The 23,581-nt window shown below is 35.5% G+C and overlaps 1 protein-coding gene across 2 annotated transcripts in view; it reads left to right on the top strand.

Annotated features, from left to right (window-relative positions):
* CRPPA (CDP-L-ribitol pyrophosphorylase A) overlaps positions 1–23,581 on the top strand; it is a 435,402-nt gene that overhangs the window by 336,926 nt on the left and 74,895 nt on the right. Inside the window, exon 10 of one of the 2 annotated variants that reach the window (XM_043872970.1) lies at positions 18,439–22,952. In XM_043872970.1, coding sequence (XP_043728905.1) covers positions 18,439–18,543 — 105 coding nt within the window. In that variant the 3' untranslated portion in view covers positions 18,544–22,952. The remainder of the gene's footprint in view (positions 1–18,438; positions 22,953–23,581) is intronic. The other variant, XM_043872969.1, reaches the window with a different exon arrangement.

Genomic DNA, 23,581 nt, shown 5'->3' with positions numbered 1-23,581 from the left:
TCCAGTATTCTTGCCTGGAGAATCCCATGGACAGAGGAGCCTGGCAGGCAACAGTCCACAGGGTCACAAAGAGTTGGACAAAACTGAAGTGGCATGACTGAGGTTGGACACAACTTAGCATGCATGCACTGTTGATGTTATTTGTGATCACATGGTTAAAATAGTAGTTGCCAGGTTTTCCCACTGAAAATTTATTATTTTTCCCTTTATGATAATAAGTAAGTTGTGGGGAGATACCATGTGACTATGTAAGTATCCCAATTTTTATCATAGTTTTACAAGCTAATTATAGTATATATTAATGATTCTTGCTAGAAACAATTATATGGTGATGCTTGTCAAAATGTGATTATTTTATTTCCATCATTCTTTCCAAGTTTAATAATTAAAAGTCTACAACAAGGAAGAGTTTTTCCTACTATACTATCATTTATCTATCTTCCTTTCTTCTTTCATCTCTCTCTCTCATCCTGTCAGTTCATGAGTATTAGTTTTATTTTATGAATTTTGCTGAATAACTTTATTAATTTGTTGCTTCATTTGTGCCAAATTCGGTCATTAAGAGGACTTTCATGTTACTTACTGTCCTCATCAGATTTTGAGGATCCCTTACTCTTTAGCACTAAAAGATGTTTTAAGATTTTCTTGTTTCCTCTCCCAGCCTTGGAATCAGCAACTTCTTAAAGAAATGCAAATTTCTTTTATTAGATAATAGTATTTAGAAACCAAGATCTGGGCACTAAGGGTGCTCATTGCTCCTAGAGCATCATTATTTGTAAACCCTTTGAGTAGGCATTGCTAGGAAGTGTATGTATTTTTATACACTTATTTCTATATTTATATACAAGCATTTGTATGTAATGTATACTTTATCTAAACTAAACCATGAGTTCACACTGACATCTGTTTCCAGTCCAATAGCATAGGATCTTTCTAGCCTCTCCCTTTCCTTACATATTACCCTTTTCTTCAAGTGTGAGGAATCTAGCTTTTATTATCAACAGTGTATTTACTTCTTTGTTCATTCTTGGAATACACCTAAGTGTCATTTCAGAATTGCTAGCACAGATCTCTGGTAAAACAAATTTACTAATTAGAGTACAATAGCTATATGTAGTTCTTTGTCTTAAAATATAGAATGAAAATAGTATTCTCCAAAGATAATTAGGTTAGTTATTTTCATTTTCATCCTCTTCAGTTTTATTATTTATTTATAAAATACTTTACTTAATTTGATGTTATTAATAATTCATTCTGAATTACCCCTACATCCATCCTGGTTGATACCAAGAAAAATTTTTATTCAGTTTGGAATGTTACCTTACAGTCTTTTGCCTTATTTCTTTTTCTGTTTTTTAGCATATAGGGTGGTTCATTAATGTAGGTGGCTGAATCTTAATTTCTTTCTTTTGTGTAATAACTCTGTGTAGAAGTATTAAGCTCACTCTTGTTCCTTTATTGTGAATTTGGCTACTTTAAAGATAATCTGACTTACTGCTGCCTTCCATGTCAATGTAGCAAAATCCAGATTCTTTAGTTAATTTTTCTTATTTAATGATGGGGGAATCTTCTGTATTTAAGTATCCTAAATTTTCCCCTTTACCTGTCAACTACTTTATATTACTTCTCTTTTCCTTTTTGTATTTTTCTATACCAGGAGAGGACTGTCACTTCCATTCGAGCATAATTTTAAGTCATTTCTCATGGTCATGCTGTTTTTATGAATGCACTTTTTTCTATTTTTTACTTTTTTTTTTTTTTACTATTTTTACATACTTTTTTAAAAATTGTTTTTACACTTAAAGCAGGCTTATTCTCTCTGTTGATGGTTTTAGATGGTCATAGTAGCTTTCCACTTCCTTCAAGTTTTTGTCAGGCTGCCGCCATGAAGGCTTGAGACAGGGCAGAGGCACATGAGAAATTATTCACTGAAATTTGGTGGTTTTTTTCTTTTTATCTTTTAACTTCCAGTTATTTTGAAGTTTGGAAATTCTTTCTCTTCAACACTGAAAGTGTTGTATGTTTGTGTTTATGTGTGTGTTTTAATCTTTTCATTGTTAATTATTGTGTTTGGAGAAAATATTGAGAGAGTCACCATTGGCTTTAGATCCCTGAAAACCCCTAGAGTCTTTTATCGCATTTCCCCTCTACTAATTTAAGTTTCACGTTCTATTGTTCATGGGCTATGTCATAGACTTTTTGAAATTTTATTTTGCTTATTTATGTGAAGATCTTAATATTTTAATCTGTCAAAACTTTCATGGATCTTAGAACATTTGTTTAATCCCTTGCCTTCCACCTTTTATGCTGGGTTTTTTTAAAAAACATTTATTTGGCTTCTCTGGGTCTTAGTTGCGGCATGAGGGATCTAGTTCCCTGATCAAGGTTCTGGGCGCATGCCCCCTGCACTGAGAGTGTGGAGTCTTTAGCCCCTGGACTACCGGGGAAGTCCGTGTGCTAGTGGTCTTCTTCAGCGCTTCTGTTTTATTCTTTTAAATACTTTCCACATTTAAATGTTACTTGTTTTTCTTGAGACACTTCTTCTTTTAGATTTATGTACTTATTTTAGAACTACTTCTTTGTTTTCCATACCTTCTAACCTATTAGATTTTCTTTCCTAAATTTTTTTTTTTCCTACTTGAGGTACAGCCTTTAGTGCCAGAGTATTTTTAGGAATAAAATTTTATGTTTATCTGAGGGAGTCCATCTTCTGTTTTCATTTAATAAATATTGTTTGTGGGTTATTATGTATAAGTATTCTAGGTTGGGTAATTTTGGAAGGAATTTTTGGGTTTTGGTGACTTTTTTTTTTTAAATTCTTAGCAGTTTGCAAATATGTCATTGTGTTTTTGCTACTATTATTGTTTTGAGAAAAACTGTTGTCCATGTACCTGTTAGTCCTCTGTTGGTTGTTCTCTCTAGCTGCTTTAGGATCAGGTCTTTATGTTTAGTGTTCCACGGTTTCCCTGAAATTTATCTACTTGTTGAATTTCCTTTTTACCTACTTTGGAATTCATTGGGTTTCCTTTATGAATGAATTCCTATATTCTATAAATTCTGGACAGTTTTTTGGCAATAACTTATTTATTATTTATCCCCATTGTGTCTCTCCTCACTTTCTGATTAACTATATATTAAACATTGCTATCATGTCTGCCAAATCTCTTAACTTCTCTTTATATGTTCTGATAGGAATTTTGATTAATTTCTTCAATTCTGTCTTCTGTTTCAGTAATGGTCTTTTCAGGTGAGTCTAATGTTTGATACATCTTTTGAGACATTTTGTTTAAATTGTAACATGTTTATTTATAAAATTCTATTTCTTATTTTTCAAGCCTGCTCTTCTTTGAGGGCCTTTGCTTATTTTTGTGATTCCACACTTGTTTATTTTGAAATTTTTTACATAGTTTTAAAATAGTTTTTGCTTGGAAATTCTAATGCTGGATTCATTTTGAAACTAAACTGGTCTGTTATTTTCTTCATAACTTATTTTGAGTGCATATATGTGTTTATGTGTTTGTTTAGCTTGCTGAACTACATATTCATTTAGTGAAAAACCATCTATCTATTCATATCTTAATATATAACTTATAGCTAATCTCAGGGAGCTCCTTGAATTCCAGCCACTGAAAGGAGTCTCATTCTTATGTTTTTACTCATTTATTTCATTATTGTATAAGTTAAGTTTTAAAATACTATTTTTTTTATTAAAAAAGAAAAAAGCTCCATTGTTAGGTATGCTTTCAGAGCCCTGCGTATCCCAATGTCTCCTTTTGTGTCCTTATAGTTAGCCAGGATTCCTAGGATCCCTTTGCTTGTGGTATTTAGTATTCCAGAAAACTTACACGTCAGCCGTTCTTATCTATTGAAATTAATCTGTATTGCCTGATGAAGCCTGCTGAATTTTTATCTTTAAATTTGAAAGTATCATCAGAATATGGCTTCTTTGGAGTGTTCTTTCACTAATTATGAAAGGCACCAAATAATATCTATCTGCAATCATTTGTCTTTCTTCAACTCAAGAAATTTTCTTCTACATATTTATAATGACTTCTGTATTATCTGTGTTTTCTCCCCAATTTTGCCTTATATAATTATATGTATAATTTATATAAGATATATATATAGTTTGTATTATTATATATGTAATTATATAATTATATGCACTATAATTATATAGTTTGTATATTAATAGTATATGTAATTTAGCTCTTTAATTGGTGTCTTGACTCTCTTCTCATTATTTTTCATCTTTTTATTCTTCTGAGCTCTATAGATCTTCAAATCTGTATTCCATTTAGCTAAGTTAAATTTATATAGAAAAGATTGTATGCCACTTCCAATAAGATATTTAATTCAAATACATTTATTTAATATCTATAGAAATCTTGAGTGACATAAAACTATTCCTACTTTGTTCTTACCTCTGTGTTTGAAGCATCTTCTTGAATCTTGTTGTTTTCACTTTGCTGCATCATTTCAGAGAAAGGTAGTTAATTCTAATGATTTCAAAAAGTCCTTTCCACCTAGAAAATTGTTTCACATATCTGCTGACTTTTATCTACCTTCTTATTGAGAAGAAGCTCTATGGATAATCTTCTACCATGTGTTGTTCTCCATGCAAAAGACCTCTGCTCTTCATTGTAGGAGAGAGCTTTGTGAGGTTAGTTTTCTGCTAGTCAAGGCTGGTAAAAATTGGCACTATTCTGATCAGGATAGAACAGTTTTTGTTTATTTGGAATTTTTTTTACATAGTTTTAAAATATTTTGTGCCTGGAAATCCTAATGCTGGGTTCATTTTGAAACTGAACTGGTCTGTTGTTTTCTTCATAGCTTACTATTTTGAGTGCATATATGTGTTTATGTGTTTGTTTAGCTTGCTGAACTACATATTCATTTAGTGAAAAACCATGTATCTATTCATATCTTAATATACAACTTACAGCTTAGTATCAGGGAACTTCTTGAAATATAGTCATTGAAAGGAGTCTCATTCTTATGAGGAAATATAGTTTTTAATACAAAGGTAAATACTTTTCTGTGGAACTTTATGAGTAAAATTTTGGATACTAATTACTCACACATTAAACCAATATTTAAGTCTAATGGTCATGGACTAGACATTTTTTTCTTTTTTAACTGCTCAGAACTATTTCAACAATAATTCTCTTTGCCCACTCACATGTTCCTATCAAGAAGTTATGTTTGAATTGGGCTATTTTACTTATCTTTCCTTGATTTAAGTTTATAGTTAAAATTTTGAATCTAAAGTTTATGGGAAAATTTTACCCAGGTTTTATGTTCTAAGAGGAATTGTCAGTATATTTTTCTATTAACACCTGAGCCGTTCTTTCAGAAAGATAGCCTTCTGAATAATCTTTTTGTCCATCCTATCATTTCTCACCCATTGTGGAAATAGTACCCATTGCTTACCAACACCTAGTATACAGATTTGTTGCTTATGCAACCACCTCAAGTAAGAGAATACCTACATCATTGTCTATTTTATCCTCCTGACTTGGGTATATTAGTGTAAATTTATTATTGCCCCTTACAGTTATCTCTGAGACCAGGCTTTTTTTTTTTTTCCATAGGAGAGAAATCATGTAGCATAAATTTCTTGTTTTTGAAATTTTCCAGTTTTCAAGTATAGATACAAGTTTTTTTTTCTTATTTTTATTTTCAGTAGGTTATTTCTATAATGATATATCTTTATCTAAAAATGTTGATGCTTCAAAGCGATCTTAACAGTTTTATATAAAGCCAGATCTTTATAGAATTAATTAGCAATTCATCTAGTTCATTTCCTGAGTACCTACTATAGGCATAGTACTTTGATTTTAGAATTTAATTTGGGAGAGTTGCCTATTACTTTCTACAGTTTAGGTAAGAAAATGGGATCTATACATACACAAACTTGACAAAATATTTGTAAGAGATTGTGAGGCAAACTATGATAATGCAAATTACTGATGTGCGATAAAATAGATGATTTCATAAGAGAAAGTCATCACAGCCAAGTCTTAGAAAACTAACGTGAATTAGAAAGAGAACTGGTGGGATACAATTTTACTGGAGAAAACAGTGATTATATCAGTATGGCCACAGAAGCCAATTCTATGTAGTAAAGGAGTGGAAACTATGTTCAGGAGGATTGACTGGGAATAATCTTGAATTTTAAGGTGAATTTTGTGCCGAAAGTAATGTGGGTGAAAGTAATACCATGAAAATGATTGTTCTAGTGAGGTTAGTGCAGGAGCCAAGAGCAGAAAGAAGTAGCCAGCTAGGACACTAGCGGGATCTGGTCACAAAATGGTAAGAACAGACTTAGAGTGGTTGGAGTGCAGCTGGTGAGGGATGTCACAACACAAAACTAGCAGGACGTGGTAACTGGTGGGTGAGTTGTACGTGATCAAAACATTTTTGCTAATTAAAAGAGACATTGTGTATGAGACAGCTTTTTCAACTTTGTTAGGTTGGGGGATTGATATTGTGAATGATGTTGTAACAAAGTACAGTATGACAGTGTGACAAGTCCCAGATCTAGAAATAATTGACACAATAATGAACTGCTTTTTCCTCGAGCCAGATGTCTGGTGCTTTTGGCTGCCCATGTTTTACCCCGCTGTGTTCTGGCTCTGAGCTCTGCATACTTTGGGTCTGTATTAATCTTTATTCTCTGTTCTTATTCAGCAGAATAACACTGCTGCCCCCATAGGATATTCTTAACCAGTTCTTTTTCCTTAATTATCCAATTTCACAAATACTGAGCACCTTCGCTATGTGCAAGAACTTGTGCCAGGCATGAAGGAAAAAGGAGATGAGAAGTGCCATGTGGTGACTGTGTTCATATGTAAACTCAAGTACGTTTTCACTAGTATTTTTCACATTTGTTTCACTCAGACGAGCAAGAGGCAAATACTTTTCATTTGGAGAGAACTGTTGTTTTTCTCAGTCTCTTAGTAAATGACTGCTTTTTTCCTGCAGTTTGGGACATTTACAAACACCAGGCATTTATTTTCATTTCCACTAGGGGACAGTGTGTTACCATTAGATTTTTTTTCTTCCATATCAGCAAATTATATGCAGAAAGGAAATTTAGCCTCTGATTATTTGGATATGATTTTGATTATCTTATACATGTGACACAACTTTAAATATTTCTAAAGTATACAGTTTTGATTTTTGTGTATTTTATGTGGTATGGCTGGATACATATGCAGATATATATACAGATTTTATTTGTTTAGAATGTTTGAAATTTTGTAGCACTTAGATAATTTTTACATGAGTTCACCAAAACAGGGGTGGATGGCAGAAAGATATTAATATCAAAACATAAGCCACTTGAATTTCAGGACAGTTTTGTAATTCATGGAAATTGAACTAAGCTTTTGATATGAAATTTGCTGAGAAAATGTAATGTTTACCCTTCCTTAAGGATTATTTCTTGAGACATTTAAAACCTATATTTATATATATTTTTTTAATTATAAATTTTCTTTTAACAAGGTATATTGTGTTCTTTAGGAATGCTATTCATCGAAGATGAAAATCTCTAAAAGATTTTCTTTTATATTGTCTAAAAAGATTTGGAGAACAGTGATGTCATAGCTTTTCCTGCCATTCTTTGAGACAATATCTTACAAAAGTCACATAAATATGATTCTAACAGCATACCATAAATTTGTTTATACCTCTTTATTCAAGTACTGATTGTGTGATTGGATAATAGGGTTTAATTTTTTGAAATATACCTTTTAAAAAGTACTTTAAGTTTAGCTACACTGGGTATGGCTTCCCTGTTGTCTCAAACAATAAAGAATCTGCCTGCAATGCAGGAGACCTGGGCTTGATCTCTGGGTTGGGAAGATCCTCTGGAGAAGAGAATGACTACCCACTCCAGTATTCTTACCTGGAGAATTCCACGGACAGAGGAGACTGGTGGGCTGTAGTCCTGGGGTGGCAAGGAGTTGGCCATGACTGAGCCAGTAACACTTTCACTTTTCACACTGGGTGTAGTTTTGCCGAAAGTTGTCCTTTGAGAAAGCTGAAAGGGACAGTTGATCGGTTCGGAACTTTGAGGATGTGGCGTTACGGAAGATGGACCACTTATGCACTTGCAGTGTGTTGCTTCTTCATCACTTGCTTCTGGAGTGGCAGACGTTGCCGATCCAAACTGTGAGGTGGGTGGTGATGCTGTGCTGTGCTTAGTCCTCGGCCGTGTCTGACTCTGCGACCCCGTGGACTGTAGCCCACCAGGCTCCTCTGTCCATGGGATTCTCCAGGCAAGATACCGGAGTGGGTTGCCAGGCCCTCCTCCAGGGGATCTTCACAACCCAGGGATGGAACCCAGGTCTCAGAGCAGGGGAAAGAAAAGCTGCTGTGAATGATGAGGTACCCCCTCCATCCCCAGTCTTCTGTGACAGTAAAGAAATCCTCTTCCCCTTGATGTTCAAAGACCTGGCCAAAGGCTTCAAAGTCCCATGAGGGACACGTGGACCCCAGTGTTCATCGCAGCACTGTTTACAATAACTAGCCCATGGAAGCAACCTAGATGTCCATCAGCAGACGAATGGATAAGAAACCTGTGGTACATTTACACAATGGAATATTACTCAGCCATTAAAAAGAATGCATTTGAGTCAGTTCTAATGAGGTGGATGAAACTGGAGTCTATTATACAGAGTGAAGTAAGTCAGAAAGAAAAGCACCAATACAGTGTATTAACACATAACACCCTATATGCGAGATAGCAAAAGAGGCACAGATACAAAGAACAGACTTTTGGACTCTGTTGGGGAAGGCAAGGGTGGGATGTTTGAGAGAATAGCATTGAAACATGTATATTACCATATGTGAAATAGATCACCAGTCCAAGTTCAATGCATGAAACATGGCCCTCAAAGCCGGTGCACTGGGACAACCCTGAGGGATGGGAGGGGGAAGGAGGGGGGAGGGGGTTCAGGATGGGGAACACATCTACCCCCACGGCTGATTCATGTCAGTGTATGGCAGAAATCACTACAATATTTTGAAGTAATTAGCCTCCAATTAAAATAAATAAATTAATGTTTAAATATTAACAAAGGAAACAAAAACCAAATGGGGCCTAATTTAACCTAAAAGATTTTGTGGAGTAAAGGAAACCTTTTGACAAAACAAAAAGACAACCTACTGAATAGGAGAAAATATATGCAAATAGCATAACCAATAAGGGATTAATATCCAAAATATGTAAGCAGTTCATAGATATCAAGATAAAAAATAATGTAATTAAAAAGTGGGTGGAAGACCCGTATAGGCCTCTTCTTCAGGGTTGGCCCGCTCTCATGCCTTGAGGGTATACAATCCTTTTTTTTTTGGTTGCAAATCAAACTCTGAGTTGCAACCAAAAAAAAAAGTCCCATGAGAATTTTTGCATTGAAAAAATTTTACACTACTGAAAATAAGAGATAATAATCATGGGAAGGAAACCTCTCCATCAACCAAAAAAAGAAAAAAGATACAGTATGTACAAAAAAACCCTCCAATTACAGGGTTGTATTGATAAGACTTAATTACTCTAGAGTAAATTGAGAATTATATATTTTTTTTTTTTAATTTTTTTATTAGTTGGAGGCTAATTGCTTCACAACATTTCAGTGGGTTTTGTCATACATTGATATGAATCAGCCATAGATTTACACTTATTCCCCATCCCGATCCCCCCTCCCACCTCCCTCTCCACCCGATTCCTCTGGGTCTTCCCAGTGCACCAGGCTGGAGCACTTGTCTCGTGCATCCCACCTGGGCTGGTGATCTGTTTCACCATAGATAATATACATGCTGTTCTTTTGAAACATCCCACCCTCACCTTCTCCCACAGAGTTCAAAAGTCTGTTCTGTATTTCTGTGTCTCTTTTTCTGTTTTGCATATAGGGTTATCGTTACCATCTTTCTAAATTCCATATATATGTGTTAGTATGCTGTAATGTTCTTTATCTTTCTGGCTTACTTCACTCTGTATAATGGGCTCCAGTTTCATCCATCTCATTAGGACTGGTTCAAATGAATTCTTTTTGACGGCTGAGTAAAATTCCATGGTGTATATGTACCACAGCTTCCTTATCCATTCTTCTGCTGATGGGCATCTAGGTTGCTTCCATGTCCTGGCTATTATAAACAGTGCTGCAATGAACATTGGGGTGCATGTGTCTCTTTCAGATCTGGTTTCCTCAGTGTGTATGCCCAGAAGTGGGATTTCTGGGTCATATGGCAGTTCTATTTCCAGTTTTTTAAGGAATCTCCACACTGTTTTCCATAGTGGCTGTACTAGTTTGCATTCCCACCAACAGTGTAAGAGGGTTCCCTTTTCTCCACACCCTCTCCAGCATTTATTGCTTGTAGACTTTTGGATAGCAGCCATCCTGACTGGCGTGTAATGGTACCTCATTGTGGTTTTGATTTGCATTTCTCTAATAATGAGTGATGTTGAGCACCTTTTCATGTGTTTGTTAGCCATCTGTATGTCTTCTTTGGAGAAATGTCTGTTTAGTTCTCTGGCCCATTTTTTGATTGGGTCATTTATTTTTCTGGGATTGAGCTGCAGGAGTTGCTTGTATATTTTTGAGATTAATCCTTTGTCTGTTTCTTCATTTGCTATTATTTTCTCCCAATCTGACGGCTGTCTTTTCACCTTACTTATAGTTTCTTTTGTAGTGCAAAAGCTTTTAAGTTTCATTAGATCCCATTTGTTTAGTTTTTCTTTTATTTCCAATATTCTGGGAGGTGGGTGATAGAGGATCTTGCTGTGATTTATGTCGGAGAGTGTTTTGCCTATGTTCTCCTCTAGGAGTTTTATAGTTTCTGGTCTTACATTTAGATCTTTAATCCATTTTGAGTTTATTTTTGTGTATGGTGTTAGAAAGTGTTCTAGTTTCATTCTTTTGCAAGTGGTTGACCAGTTTTCCCAGCACCACTTGTTAAAGAGGTTGTCTTTTTTCCATTGTATATCCTTGCCTCCTTTGTCAAAGATAAGGTGTCCATAGGTTCGTGGATTTATCTCTGGGCTCTCTATTCTGTTCCATTGGTCTATATTTCTGTCTTTGTGCCAGTACCACACTGTCTTGATGACTGTGGCTTTGTAGTAGAGTCAGAAGTCAGGCAGGTTGATTCCTCCAGTTCCATTCTTCTTTTTCAAGATTACTTTGGCTATTCGAGGTTTTTTGTATTTCCATACAAATTGTGAAATTCTTTGGTCTAGTTCTGTGAAAAATACCGTTGGTAGCTTGATAGGGATTGCATTGAATCTATGAGAATTATATTTTTAAAAGATAAAAGTAATTAGAACTTTCATTAATCTTTCATCTAAACACAGTGTATTTCTTCAGAGAAATGTCTGTTCGGAGCCTCTATCCATTTTTTAACTGGGTTGTTTGTTTTCTTTTCTATTAAGTTGTATAAGGTTTTAAAACTATATATATTATGGATTGTAAATCAATTATACTTCAATATAAAATAAAAATGTTTTTAAAATAACATATTTTATCCTAATCCTGAAGGTACAAAGTGATAAGGAAATAGTCAAATATGACAAGTTTCTAGTTAAAACCCATGGTGAATTCTAAATGCTAAATAATTTCTGTTTGAGGATACAAAAAACTTAAAATAGCAATTTTATATTGATATTTTATTTATATTTTTCCTGATATTTAAAAAAAATCCAGCTGTAAGAAACTCTTTCAAGATGTCAATGAGAAATTGCTAACCTGCTGAATAAAATTAAGTACACATTTTTCTGTTGTTACTCTTAGCCTGACTTCCATTGTATCTTTCTTAACCTCTAAATCAGCAGAAAGCTAAAACTTTGTGAATTACTGCTATGATTCTTTTGGTGATCTTTTATTGAAATTGCAATATTCAAATAAAAATGTTTCTTTGTACAGATTTTGAATATTTTGGTGGGGGTAAATATTCTCTAAAAATGTAGACAATATTTTGAATTATCAGTCTTATATAGCAAATCAAATTTAGTTCCTTGAATTTAAATAGTCTTGAAAGTAAGTTTTACAAAGCTTACTTTTCTTACTAGAATAAAATGTGTTTATTCTGAAAAATTTGAAAATAAAGCAAAATATAAAGATGAAATAAAAATAGCCAATAGCCATAAATCTATCATCCAAGAATAACTCTTGTTTACATTTTGATATTTTCCCTTCCAGTAATTTAAGAAACCTGGCTACTTTATGACCAGTTTCTAGTTTATAGTATAGTTTTAACCAAGAAAAAAAGTAAATGTTGTATTTTCCAGCTAGAAGTTACATTATTATTTTATGAGACAATAGTGTTTGCAATTGTTATATTTTTTCCAAAATGTGACATTGTTATTAAGTGAATAGAGTGATAAAGTAAAACAAGTAATTCCTGTTATGACAATAATTTAGATTTAAGCAGAAATGTTGCGATGCTATGGACTATAGCCTGCCAGGCTCCTCTGTCCATGGAATTCTCCAGGTAAGAATACTGCAGTGGGTTGCCATTTCCTCCTCCAGGGGATCTTCCTGACCCAGGGATGGAGCCTGCATCTCTTACTCTCCTGCATTGGCAGGTGGATTCTTCAGCACTAATGCTACTTGGAAAATACCATAGACTTTAACATACTTTTTATATATCCTCCCATTTTTAGTTTAATTAAAAAATTAATGCTTTTGCTTTTTATGTGTTATATAAACATTGATGTACCATGTTCACAGTTTATTCTTTCTGACTGCTGAGCATAAATCAAGGTAAACCTGAAGCCTAGGAATGAATGTTGCTGATGTTACACAGAGAGCTTCCCTGATGAATCAGTGGTCAAGAATCTGCGTCCAATGCAGGAAATGTGAGTTCAGTCCCTTGTTCAGGAAGATCCATGCCCTGGGGAAGGAAATGGCAACCTATTCCAGTATTCTTACCTGGGAAAACCCATGGACAGAGGAGCTTGGCAGGCTAAAAGTCCATGGGGGTCACAAAAGCGTCAGACACAACTTAGCAACTGAACAACAAGAGTTACACCTTGTAAATAAACTGCTGATTAATTTGGGTACTTTTTTCTTAATTTTTTGTTGGGTGCCCACTTACAATACCTACATAAATTCTAGCTTATCACACTGATATGCCACTCTAAGAATCAGTCATTTCTTGTTGCAAAATATTTCCTGTCCATCTTGGAACTCTACAGTATTTTCCTCCTCTTTCTCTCATCATTTTATTCTGTCTCCCTGAGGAACCATTCCTGCCTTCTGTGATCCTACCACACTCTGAATCCCCTCATTTCTCTTATGCCTAGCTATAGCAATATTACCTACAGTCTAGTCTCTTGAGAGTCCTTTGGACAGCAAGGAGATTAAACCAGTCCATCCTAAAGGAAATCAGCCCTGAATATTCATTGGAAGGACTGATGATGACTGAGCGACTGAACTGGCTTTTTTTTTTTTTTTTTTTTGCTACTTTGTGTTCTACTTCTTTACTTGTCAAGTAATATTTTACTGCCTGTCATACATTAGTTATAATACATTGTAAAAGTAGTTCTGGCTTATTTTAGCTTCCTGCGAAGAGTAAAATTTGTTCTGGAGAGCACTTGTATTATTGGGAAATCAACTTGCTATTCTGGTGGTGGTTAAAGCTTTTTTCAGGCAGCTCTTGTTCAGTTTTGTCCTTATTCCTGGGCTGTAGGCATGGCCAATCAGATATCTCGGCTGAAGGTCATGAATGTTCACCAAGGTCTCCATGTTCCAGTCTAAATCACATCTAATCTCCTTCTAAGTACAGAGCAGCTTCTAAAATCTTTGCTCCTCCCTCCAGCTTGCCAGCAATTATTCTCTTTTAGTCCCCATGGAGTCTCTTCCTATGCAAGCACCGAGTAGGAACTGGCCAAACAAGTGGAATTTTCAGCAGAATTTTAGGAATTCTTTGCAACTCTCCCCTTACCAGGATATTTTTTGCCCAATATGAGCAACTTGGGCAATTTTAAATTGTAAGCTCCGTTTTTAACATCCAGAGAGACCGTCATTCTCTTGGGCTCTATTTCTCCTCTTCATAAGTTTTGAAAAATTCTCTTAACAAGACATCTGGGCTGAATGTTAGCCAACGGTCTCTGCTTTCAAGGACGGTGGACATGTGTTGGTTACTGTCTTAGATCTGTAAACAACATTTTTACCTAGAGTTTTTCAGGTTTAATGGTTGTGTATGGTGAATTAGTGAGTAGGTGATATCAACTACACTGTTGTGGCTCCACAAAAATATTTCTAGCAGCTGTTATAATAGAATATTTGTTAGATGTCAGTGATTTATATGTCCTACTTGGTTTAGTCCTTACCAAAAAAATTCTGTACGGGGAGCTAAGATCTCACATACCTAGTGGCCAAAAATCCAAAACATGAAACAGAAGGAATATTGTAACAAATTCAATAAAGATTTAAAAAATGGTCCACATCAAAAAAGTATTCAAAAAAATCAAGAGTACATACCATCAGCATGACTTCTCAGTGTTCATGTTGACCTTGTGTAGTTTTAACATTAAACTTTTTATTTTGTAATATTTGGAACACAGAAAGGAATGAATGCACATACATATATGTAAATATGGGTGAATGATAATAAAATGTCCACCTGTAATGCCCTTCGCATCTTTGTCTCCATTAAGGGTTAAAATACTGTTTTGCAAATCCGCTTTCAGCAGGAAATGCATTTTAAAGTTTTATTTGCATTTTTTTTACTTATGTTATCAATACTTTTATAGAGAAATGGGGTTTTGAGATGAGTTTGAAATCCATAAATTATTTGTATATCTAATCTGTGTACCTACTAGAATTTTCTAAGTATGTGTCTGTCTCACCATCTTGTTTAAATCAGCTAGCTCTTAAAATTCCATGCTTTTCAAAGATGAAATGATTGAGCTCAGGCAGAGAGGGAAAACAAATATTTAGTGAAATACCATAGGTTCTTTTCACTGAATTCAAATCTTTGCAAATGATGCCTATAAACAATTGCAAATCTTTAAAAGAACATTCTTACTTAAATTCATTATTAGTTAGGTATGTAAGTTATGGAGCAATCAAATGAGCATGGAAGATTTATTCTAACATAGAGAAGTGTGATTTTTCTAGCCCTCGAATCTTAAACAGACTTTTCCCCCACCTTCATTTCTTTGTTACTGTGCTGCTTTCATTATAACTGTAAACTGGTTTCAAAAAGACTATGCAGATCACCTTTTCCTGTATATTTTTGAATGGAAAGTCTTAGTTATCATCATCTGTTATATATCTCAATTTAGTGAGACTTAGAAATAGATGTGTGTCATACACTGCAACATTGTGGTTAACTAATCATTAAGAGTGACAAATATGTGTCTATAGTTGTTTTCTAGTTTTTTCAGTTTTAGAATACTTATTTCTATATTTATGAATGGTGTGTCATGAATGATATCTACTCCTATCAGTGAATCACATTTTAAGCTCAAATATATCTGGCTTTTAAGTGATTTGTTAGTGTGATTTGATATTCTTGAAACTGATACAGAATTTGAAATCCATTATTGAAATGTCATTAAAACTCACTCGCAAGAGGCGAAGTAGCCACTGTTCAGCCCCAGTGCATCTTCCCCATCGCCACCTCTTAGAACACAATCAGGGAAACTGATGAAAAGACTAGCTAAAGCAGAGATAATCTCTTAACGATCATCATCAAAGATGAGAAACCTAAGCCTGGGCTAGTGTAGGCATGGTGGTAGTGGGAAGGCTTGAATAAGATAGCATTCTTTGCACAGTTGCCAGACTTCTGGGTAAATATGTAAATAGGAGTAAACAAAGTAAATACTTGTCATTGTTAACAAATGAATCAAATGGAAAGGGTGAATATATGTCCATCAGAGTCAGAGCTCCCTTTGCTTTGAATTTGTTACAGTTTATGGAGTGTTACAGTGTGTAAGGCATTGAACTAGATTTTTCATCTTCAAAGATAAAATATTCTTTGCATCAAGAAATGAATCTTGTTATATGGCAGCCTGGAAGGGAGAGGAGTTTGGGGAGGATGGATACATGTATATGTATGGCTGAGTCCTTTTGCTCTTCACCTGAAACTATCACATTATTAGCTGGCTATACCCCAATACAAAGTAAAAAGTCTTTAAAATATGTGAAAGAAAGAAACTGATCATATGGTGGAATAGATGGTCAGCTAGAAAGACTATGAGAATTTAGTATTTTAGAAGAATTCACAACTATGGAAACATGTATATTCACCTCACTTAAATTGAGTTGGAGAACAGCAGTCAAAGGAGATTTCAAGAGTCGCTGATACCCGAGTTGAACCTCAGAGTAAGTCGGGTCACCTAGGCTAGGATGAGAGTGGGACAGCTTTTCTGACAAAGGAATTAGTTAGTGCAAAGGATGAAAGCTTGAAAAATGGCTTGTTTGGGCAATCTTAAACAGTTCTACATAGCTTGGAGAACTGAGTGATTTTAAGGGAATGGTAAGAGGCTTGGAAGAATAAAAGACCTGCCAGGTAAAGGGTTCATAACTGATCCTGAAGTTTAAAGATAGCCTTCAAAGGATTTTAGGCAGAATTATGATGTGATCAAATTTTTATTATTTATACTCAGTATTTTCATTGCTATGTAGGATATAGGATAGAAGAGGACAGACTTTAGAGAGACTACGAGATTGTTTCAGTAATTTGGGGCCTGAGGTATTATGCTGACAGTGGCAGTAGGGATAAAGATGTAGAAGCAGGGGGTACTAGCGATATATTGAATGTTGGGATAAGGCATTACGGATGGTCCCAAAGTGTAGAAATTGGTCACTAGATCTCTCTGTTTGGACATAGCTCAATTTACAACCCAAGGACCTTAAGGTATTAGCTCTGTTTCCACTTTCATTTTCCTTTCATATTATCATCCCTTTATACATTCAGGAAGCCTAAATTTAAAACAAAACAAAACAGAATTTCATAGAATATGAATTTCAAAGGCAGAATATGATTTCAAAGGCAAAAACCACATTTTAGCAACTTGTGAGGTAACTCATTTCACAAATCTGCCTGATAATTTACTTAAGAAAAAGAAGATTTTTTTCCTCCTCCACACCAATTCTCATAGTTTATAACAGTCTGTTGATGAAGAACACTAAAAAAAAAGATGAAGAAAAGAATTGCATCATCAGAGAAATGCTCACACTTCAGTGAAGAGCCAAAGTTGGCCAGATATTGAATTCAGGGAAAATAACCTTTTGTTTCATAGTATTAGCATTTGAAATTGTCAGTGCTTTTCTTGGTACTTTCAGCAGATATTTTTTTCTATAACAAAAGTGCTTGTAAAAGCATTTCTCCTTTATCTAGGGCACCATGCCCTTCACAGTGGCTGCAGTCTGATTTCTAGCAATGCTGAGCCCAAAGAACAGCAAGCCAGTGCAGAGTGACTCCTTAAACTCATACTAACAGAGAGTCTATGATTGGTGGTTGCCAGGGTCTGAGTCTGTGATTGGTGGTTGCCAGGGTCTGAGTCTGTGATTGGTGGTTGCCAGGGTCTGAGTCTGTGATTGGTGGTTGCCAGGGTCTGAGTCTGTGATTGGTGGTTGCCAGGGCCTGAGTCTGTGATTGGTGGCTGCCAGGGGCTGAGTCTGTGATTGGTGGTTGCCAGGGCCTGAGTCTGTGATTGATGGCTGCCACGGGCTGAGTCTGTGATTGGTGGCTGCCAGGGGCTGAGTCTGTGATTGGTGGCTGCCAGGGGCTGAGTCTGTGATTGGTGGCTGCCAGGGGCTGAGTCTGTGATTGGTGGGTGCCAGGGGCTGAGAAGTGGAGGAGATGGGGAGATGTTGGTCAAAGGATACAACCTGCCAGTGGGCTTCCCAGGTGGCTCGGAGGTTAAAGCGTCTGCCCGCAATGCGGGAGACCTGGGTCGATCCGTGGGTTGGGAAGATCCCCTGGAGAAGGAAATGGCAACCCCCTGCAGTATTCTTGGCTGGAGAATCCCATGGACAGAGGAGCCCGGTTGTCCATGATTTTCCAGCCAAGAATACTGGAGGGGGTTGCCATTTCCTACTCCAGGGTGTCTTCCTGATCTACAGATGGAACCCATGTCTCCTGCACTGGCAGATGAATTCTTTTACCACTGAGCCACCTGGAAAGCCCATAAATGTTATTACCCCCCTTCCGAAAAAATGTTAACTATATGAGGTGATAGATGTGATAACAAACCTTACTTGAGTAACAATTTTGCTATACACACACACACACACATACGTATATGTATATCACATCATCACATCATATAGCTTAAATTTATACAATGTTATGTTTATATCTCTATAAAGTTGGGGAAAGTTTCTTTAAAAAATATTTTTTTAATAAGAAAAGTAGCTCCTTGTTAAATGTAATGTGTTGATATCTTTTGTTTCTAGAACAATTATTATTTTCTTTCAGGAGGAACAGAAGCTACGGGAAAGTTTAAGGCAAGGCGCCACCATTATTGCTGCCTTAATCAAAGAAAGAAATTCTGGACTCATTGGCCAACTACTGGTAGCATAAAGAACATGGAGGAAATTACCTGCTGTGTTCTTAGAAACATTCCCCTAAGTATTTCTTTTGTTCTTCCCTCCAAACTGTATATGGTAGAATGTTGAAGTTGTCTTTTATAATTTGTAGGATGTGATGCTTGGGTGAACTTAAAAACATTTTTATGTGTGCCAAATATAAATTGCCTAAATTGGAAAAGAACAAATAAGGGGAAAATAATGGCCTTCATATAAAGAATCTTTTCATAAAGACATGAAAGGGTAAAATAGAAATAATGAGGAGTCAGATAATTCTCCAAGGAATGAAAGTTTAGAAAATGTCAACTATTATCTCTATGTTAATTAGTAAATCACTATATAATGAAACTAATAATTAAGATTAATGATTATTGTTAATTCTAACAGTATCCTCTCTCCATGGTTTATTTTGAATTGCATTCTGATTTTTCATACCTTGACCAAAGAGAGAGAGCAGTGAACTATGATCTGAGTGTCTTCACCAATAGCCTACATTACCGTAGATTCCTAAAGGAGATAGACTCTCCTTCTGCTTTTCTAATGTTTTAAAATTGTATGTTTTCTTCGGTTTATGGAACACAGTTTTGACTTAAATTAATTTAAAAGGCTTCTGATTTTTCTGAATAACTTGAAAAGAAGATTGGAAAGTGTCATGAAATTAATACCGGTCAGTCTCAAGTTAGTCTTCTGAAAGGTGTATCAGCTACTGGTAGTTGATTGCACATCAAATAATTTTGATAACCACTGCCTTTTTAAGTTAAGTTCTTATTCTTTCAAATTTCCACTGGTATATACATCTTAGATACTGATGATTTTCCCCTTACCTTACATTTTATAATTCTGTGAATTCAATTATTAGAGACGCTTTTTGTTCTATATATATACTTTATAGAAACACATCAGATAGGGCTATGCCAGAACTTAGTCTGCCGCGTGGGAACTATGAAAGTTGCATAAAATGTTTTCAGTTACAGATAGTGTGTGAATTATCTGCCTTGTGCAGTCTCTTCTTAACATGTTGGGTAATTTTCCCTTTATTTCCCAAGTATCTATAGTAGTTGGAGAGTTTATTTTTTATATTTAAATAATAGTAGAATGTAAAGGATATGAAATAATTGTTGCAGTGCATTCTCCTAGATGAAGTGTGTTGGTTTGAATGAATGTAGGCTTGAATCTAAATTCCTGGGCTCACCATTTTCTCTCTCTCTCTCTGTCTCCTGGAATGTTAAGAAATGTAAATAAATCATTTAATTAAAAATCTTGAGGATGAAAATATATGGGCGGTGTGTGGATACTGGTTAGAACTCTGTTAAAGTGGGTTGGCTGCATTGTAAAAGGTCGTAGGTGTTCCTGTTGATGTCTTCAGGTGAGTGTTTTAAGAATTTGAAGGTGCTCGTAAAGGCAAAAGGGGAAAACTTATCAAGATTTTAAAGAAAAGATTCATGTCTTTAGGTACGTGGTGGGAAACTGGGCATTTCTCTGGCACAAGCAGTATCAGTGTACTATTGAGTGCTGGCTATTACCTTAGATTTCAATGGAATAATGGACTCTTCAGTTGAAGGGCATACTGTTTGTTCCAAGGTGAATTTTTCTCTGGTACAATGTTATACCAGACGACCATTTACCTTGAAACAGTTAGTATGCCATTACCCTAGGCAGTTGTGAACATTTAGTGTTGTAAGATTTAGATAAAATATTAAGTTGGGTCTGAAATCCCCATCATCATTATGGCGTTTAATTTTTTTCTTTATAATCTGCAAACTGATTCACAGCATTGAAAATAATTTAAAGACATCTCCTCACATCCTTTACTGTTTAGATGAAAGCTGAGGCTCAGAGATCTTCACTGACTTCTCCAAAGACATGTGTCTGCTTAGTAGCAAAAAGCAGGGCTTAAACTTGGGTACTAAGAAGGAGTTCTTAGCTCATTTCCTATATACCAATGATTGCGGGCAAAGGACATCCAGCAGCGAGGCTGTGGGAAATGAACCAGAGGCTCTGGGTGAGTATTGGAGGAATGGATGCGAAGGGACATGCCAGCCCAGTGTCCACAGGAAAGTGCTGAGGCTTTTGGCTTTCCAACATACAGAAATCATAGCTAAGGCAAGAGAGAAAGATAAATCAGCTGTATTTGTTAAGAGATCCAGAGGCAACTTTACAGGTATATTTTCATCTTCACTTCTGGAAACATACATTCATAAGAACTGTCCATTTTCACATTATTTTCCCAAATTCCTTTAAAAATAATGGTAGAGTATGCCTGAGGGTTGCTGAAATTGCTTTCTACTTGCAAAAATTTATGGAAAGACTGTTTTCTTTTTAAATGTATGCTACTTAATTACTTGCTGTTTAAAGTTAGCCTTTTTTAGGAAGTTGACAGTGTGATCAGTGGTTTGATTGACCTTCATTGGTAAGAGGTAGGTAGGTTGTTTTTTTCAGGAAAGTGCTAAGCATGCGAGACAATTTGTTGTAAATACTCATCTACAGATAAGAGTCAGATCCCTATTCTACCCAAAGTCATTTTTACTGTAGCCACTTTAAGCATTTTGCATTCGTTTGCCAGGGAAAGGACCCTTGCACAGCTCAAGTTTGAATTGCATTGGACCACTTACTTATATGTGAGTTTTTTCAGTAGTACCTACTACAGTATTACACAATGGTTGAATGTTCAGATTGGAAGGAACCTTGGATGCAAAGGACCAACTATAAATTATACACAGATTTTCAACTACTGGAGAGGTCAGTGCCCCTAATCCCTGCATCTTCAAGGGTCATCTGTAATTATAACTATCAAATTTTACTTTATAAATGTGTGTGCAGTATTTCTTTTATAAAAATCAATTTGCAATATTGCATTTCTTAAGTTAAATATGTACATTTTATTTCTTTTTAATGTTAAAACTAATTATATCAAAGAAACAAGCTATGATATTTTAGCAAAATGTTAAGAAAGCCATTTAAGATAAGAAAGATTTGAAATTATTTTAAAAGTTTAATGAAAAATAAGCAGAATAAATGATAAATACATATTGTTTTAATATTTATTAATATAGTTTCAAATAAGTGGGCTAGAAGTGGCTGTATAGGTGGTATTTGGCACTGTAACATTTATACATGTTCTCATGTATTTTTAGTTTCAATTATGAAAGCATATATATCTTTTAAAATGAAAAGTAAGAAACTGCTATTAAATATTTTAAATGTTTTCTTTATAAAACAAAATAGAGGTAATTGATAACTAAATTAAGATATGTTTAAATCTATTGACAGTTTTCATTGATGTTTAGTATATATGTACTTCTTTTTCTTTTGGTACTTATTTTTCAAACTGACTCAGCCTCAACTGAATAAATACAGTATTCTCAAACTGTAACAGTATGATGTTTTACATTACATACAAATATAATTGGAGATTCAGCTATATTCTATAAAATATATTAAAAATTTGCAAAACCAGAAGTCTTAATTAGCTGTTTTCTTCTTTCCCTTCTATTTAGCAGGTTTCCTAGCAATTACTTTGGCAGCCAAGGATATAAAAGCTGTATTAAGGCACAGTGGAAAAATATTGTGTCCTCTTAATGATGTCTGCATAGGTGTGGTGGGTTGAATTGCTGTTTATAAATACTCTTTCCTTCCACTTAGCTTCCATAGGAGGAATTTATGTCCAGTTCTTGACCTTGGATTTCATCACAAAACCTTCTTTGGCCAACGGAGCAACTCAGAAGTGGCAGGGCACCGCTGAGACAAGGCCTTAGAGGCCTTGCATGTTGCTGCTTGCTCTTTCCCCCTTCTGCCACCACCATGAGATGCAAATGCTCAGCCTGGCCTGCTGCCTCCAAAAGAAAACAAGAGCCTGGATCACCTGACTTCCAGCTAGTCATCAAATGGATGAAAAAGCCCGGCTGAGATTGGCAGGGCCTCCAGCAGACAGGTGAACTCAATACACATCTATTGGCCTTTTTGTTTTGTATTACTGAGTTTTGAATCTTTTTATTGAGCACCAGTTGGTAAGAAAGAAAAGGGAATCTGTGGTAGTGTGTAGTACATTTAGTCTCAAAGGTCTAGAATCTATCTGGAGACACACATTTTGCTGAAGGAGATAGTTTATAAGGAGACCTGTTGGTTAGGGCAATGATCCCAAAGCCTTAGAAGGTTCTCTGGATGCCTTCTTCCCTATTAGTTGTTACTGAAGGAGAAAAGTACACCTGAATATTATAGAAAAGTTTTCTGAAAAAGTTAAACTTTCTTGGGTCTGAAATGATATTGATTATAGAAATAGCTAACATTTGTTGAATGAATTACTGTGTTCCAAAAACTGTTCTTAGTGCTTTTGCGTGTGCATAACTTTTTCTTCATAATAATTTCATGTCCTCAGTAGCATACCAATCTCCATTTAAAACCAAGGTATGTACATTTTTAATAACTTTAAGTAACAGAGTCACTCAAGCACCAGGTGCAGACTTGAGATTCAAATTCAGTTATCTAACTTTGGAGCTTATATTCCTAAGCATGATTTTATATAGTATTATAAAACATAACTATTTTTGCCATGGAAAAGCATTAAAAAAACTTTTTTATTGTAGTAGAGTCGATGTACAATGCTGTGTTAGTTTCTACTGTTCAGCAAAGAGAATCAGTTCAGTTCAGTCGCTCAGTCGTGTCCGACTCTTTGCGACCCCGTGAACCACAGCACGCAGGCCTCCGTATCCATCACCAACTCCCGGAGTCCACCCAAACCCATGTCCATCGAGTCAGTGATGCCATTCAACCATCTCATCCTCTGTCATTCCTGTCTCCTCCTGCCCTCAATCTTTCTCAGCATCAGGGTCTTTTCAAATGAGTCACCTCTTCGCATCAGGTGGCCAAAGTATTGGAGTTTCAGCTTCAGCATCAGTCTTTCCAATGAACACCCAGGACTGATCTCCTTTAGGATGGACTGGTTGGATCTCCTTGCAGTCCAAGGGACTCTCAGGAGTCTTCTCCAACACCACAGTTCAGAAGCATCAATTGTTCGGTGCTCAGCTTTCTTCACA

Source organism: Cervus elaphus, chromosome 18 (assembly GCF_910594005.1).
Source record: "Cervus elaphus chromosome 18, mCerEla1.1, whole genome shotgun sequence".
NCBI lineage: Eukaryota > Metazoa > Chordata > Mammalia > Artiodactyla > Cervidae > Cervus > Cervus elaphus.
The sequence above is the reverse complement of the archived record's forward strand: the minus strand, read 5'-3'. Positions and strand labels throughout refer to the sequence as shown.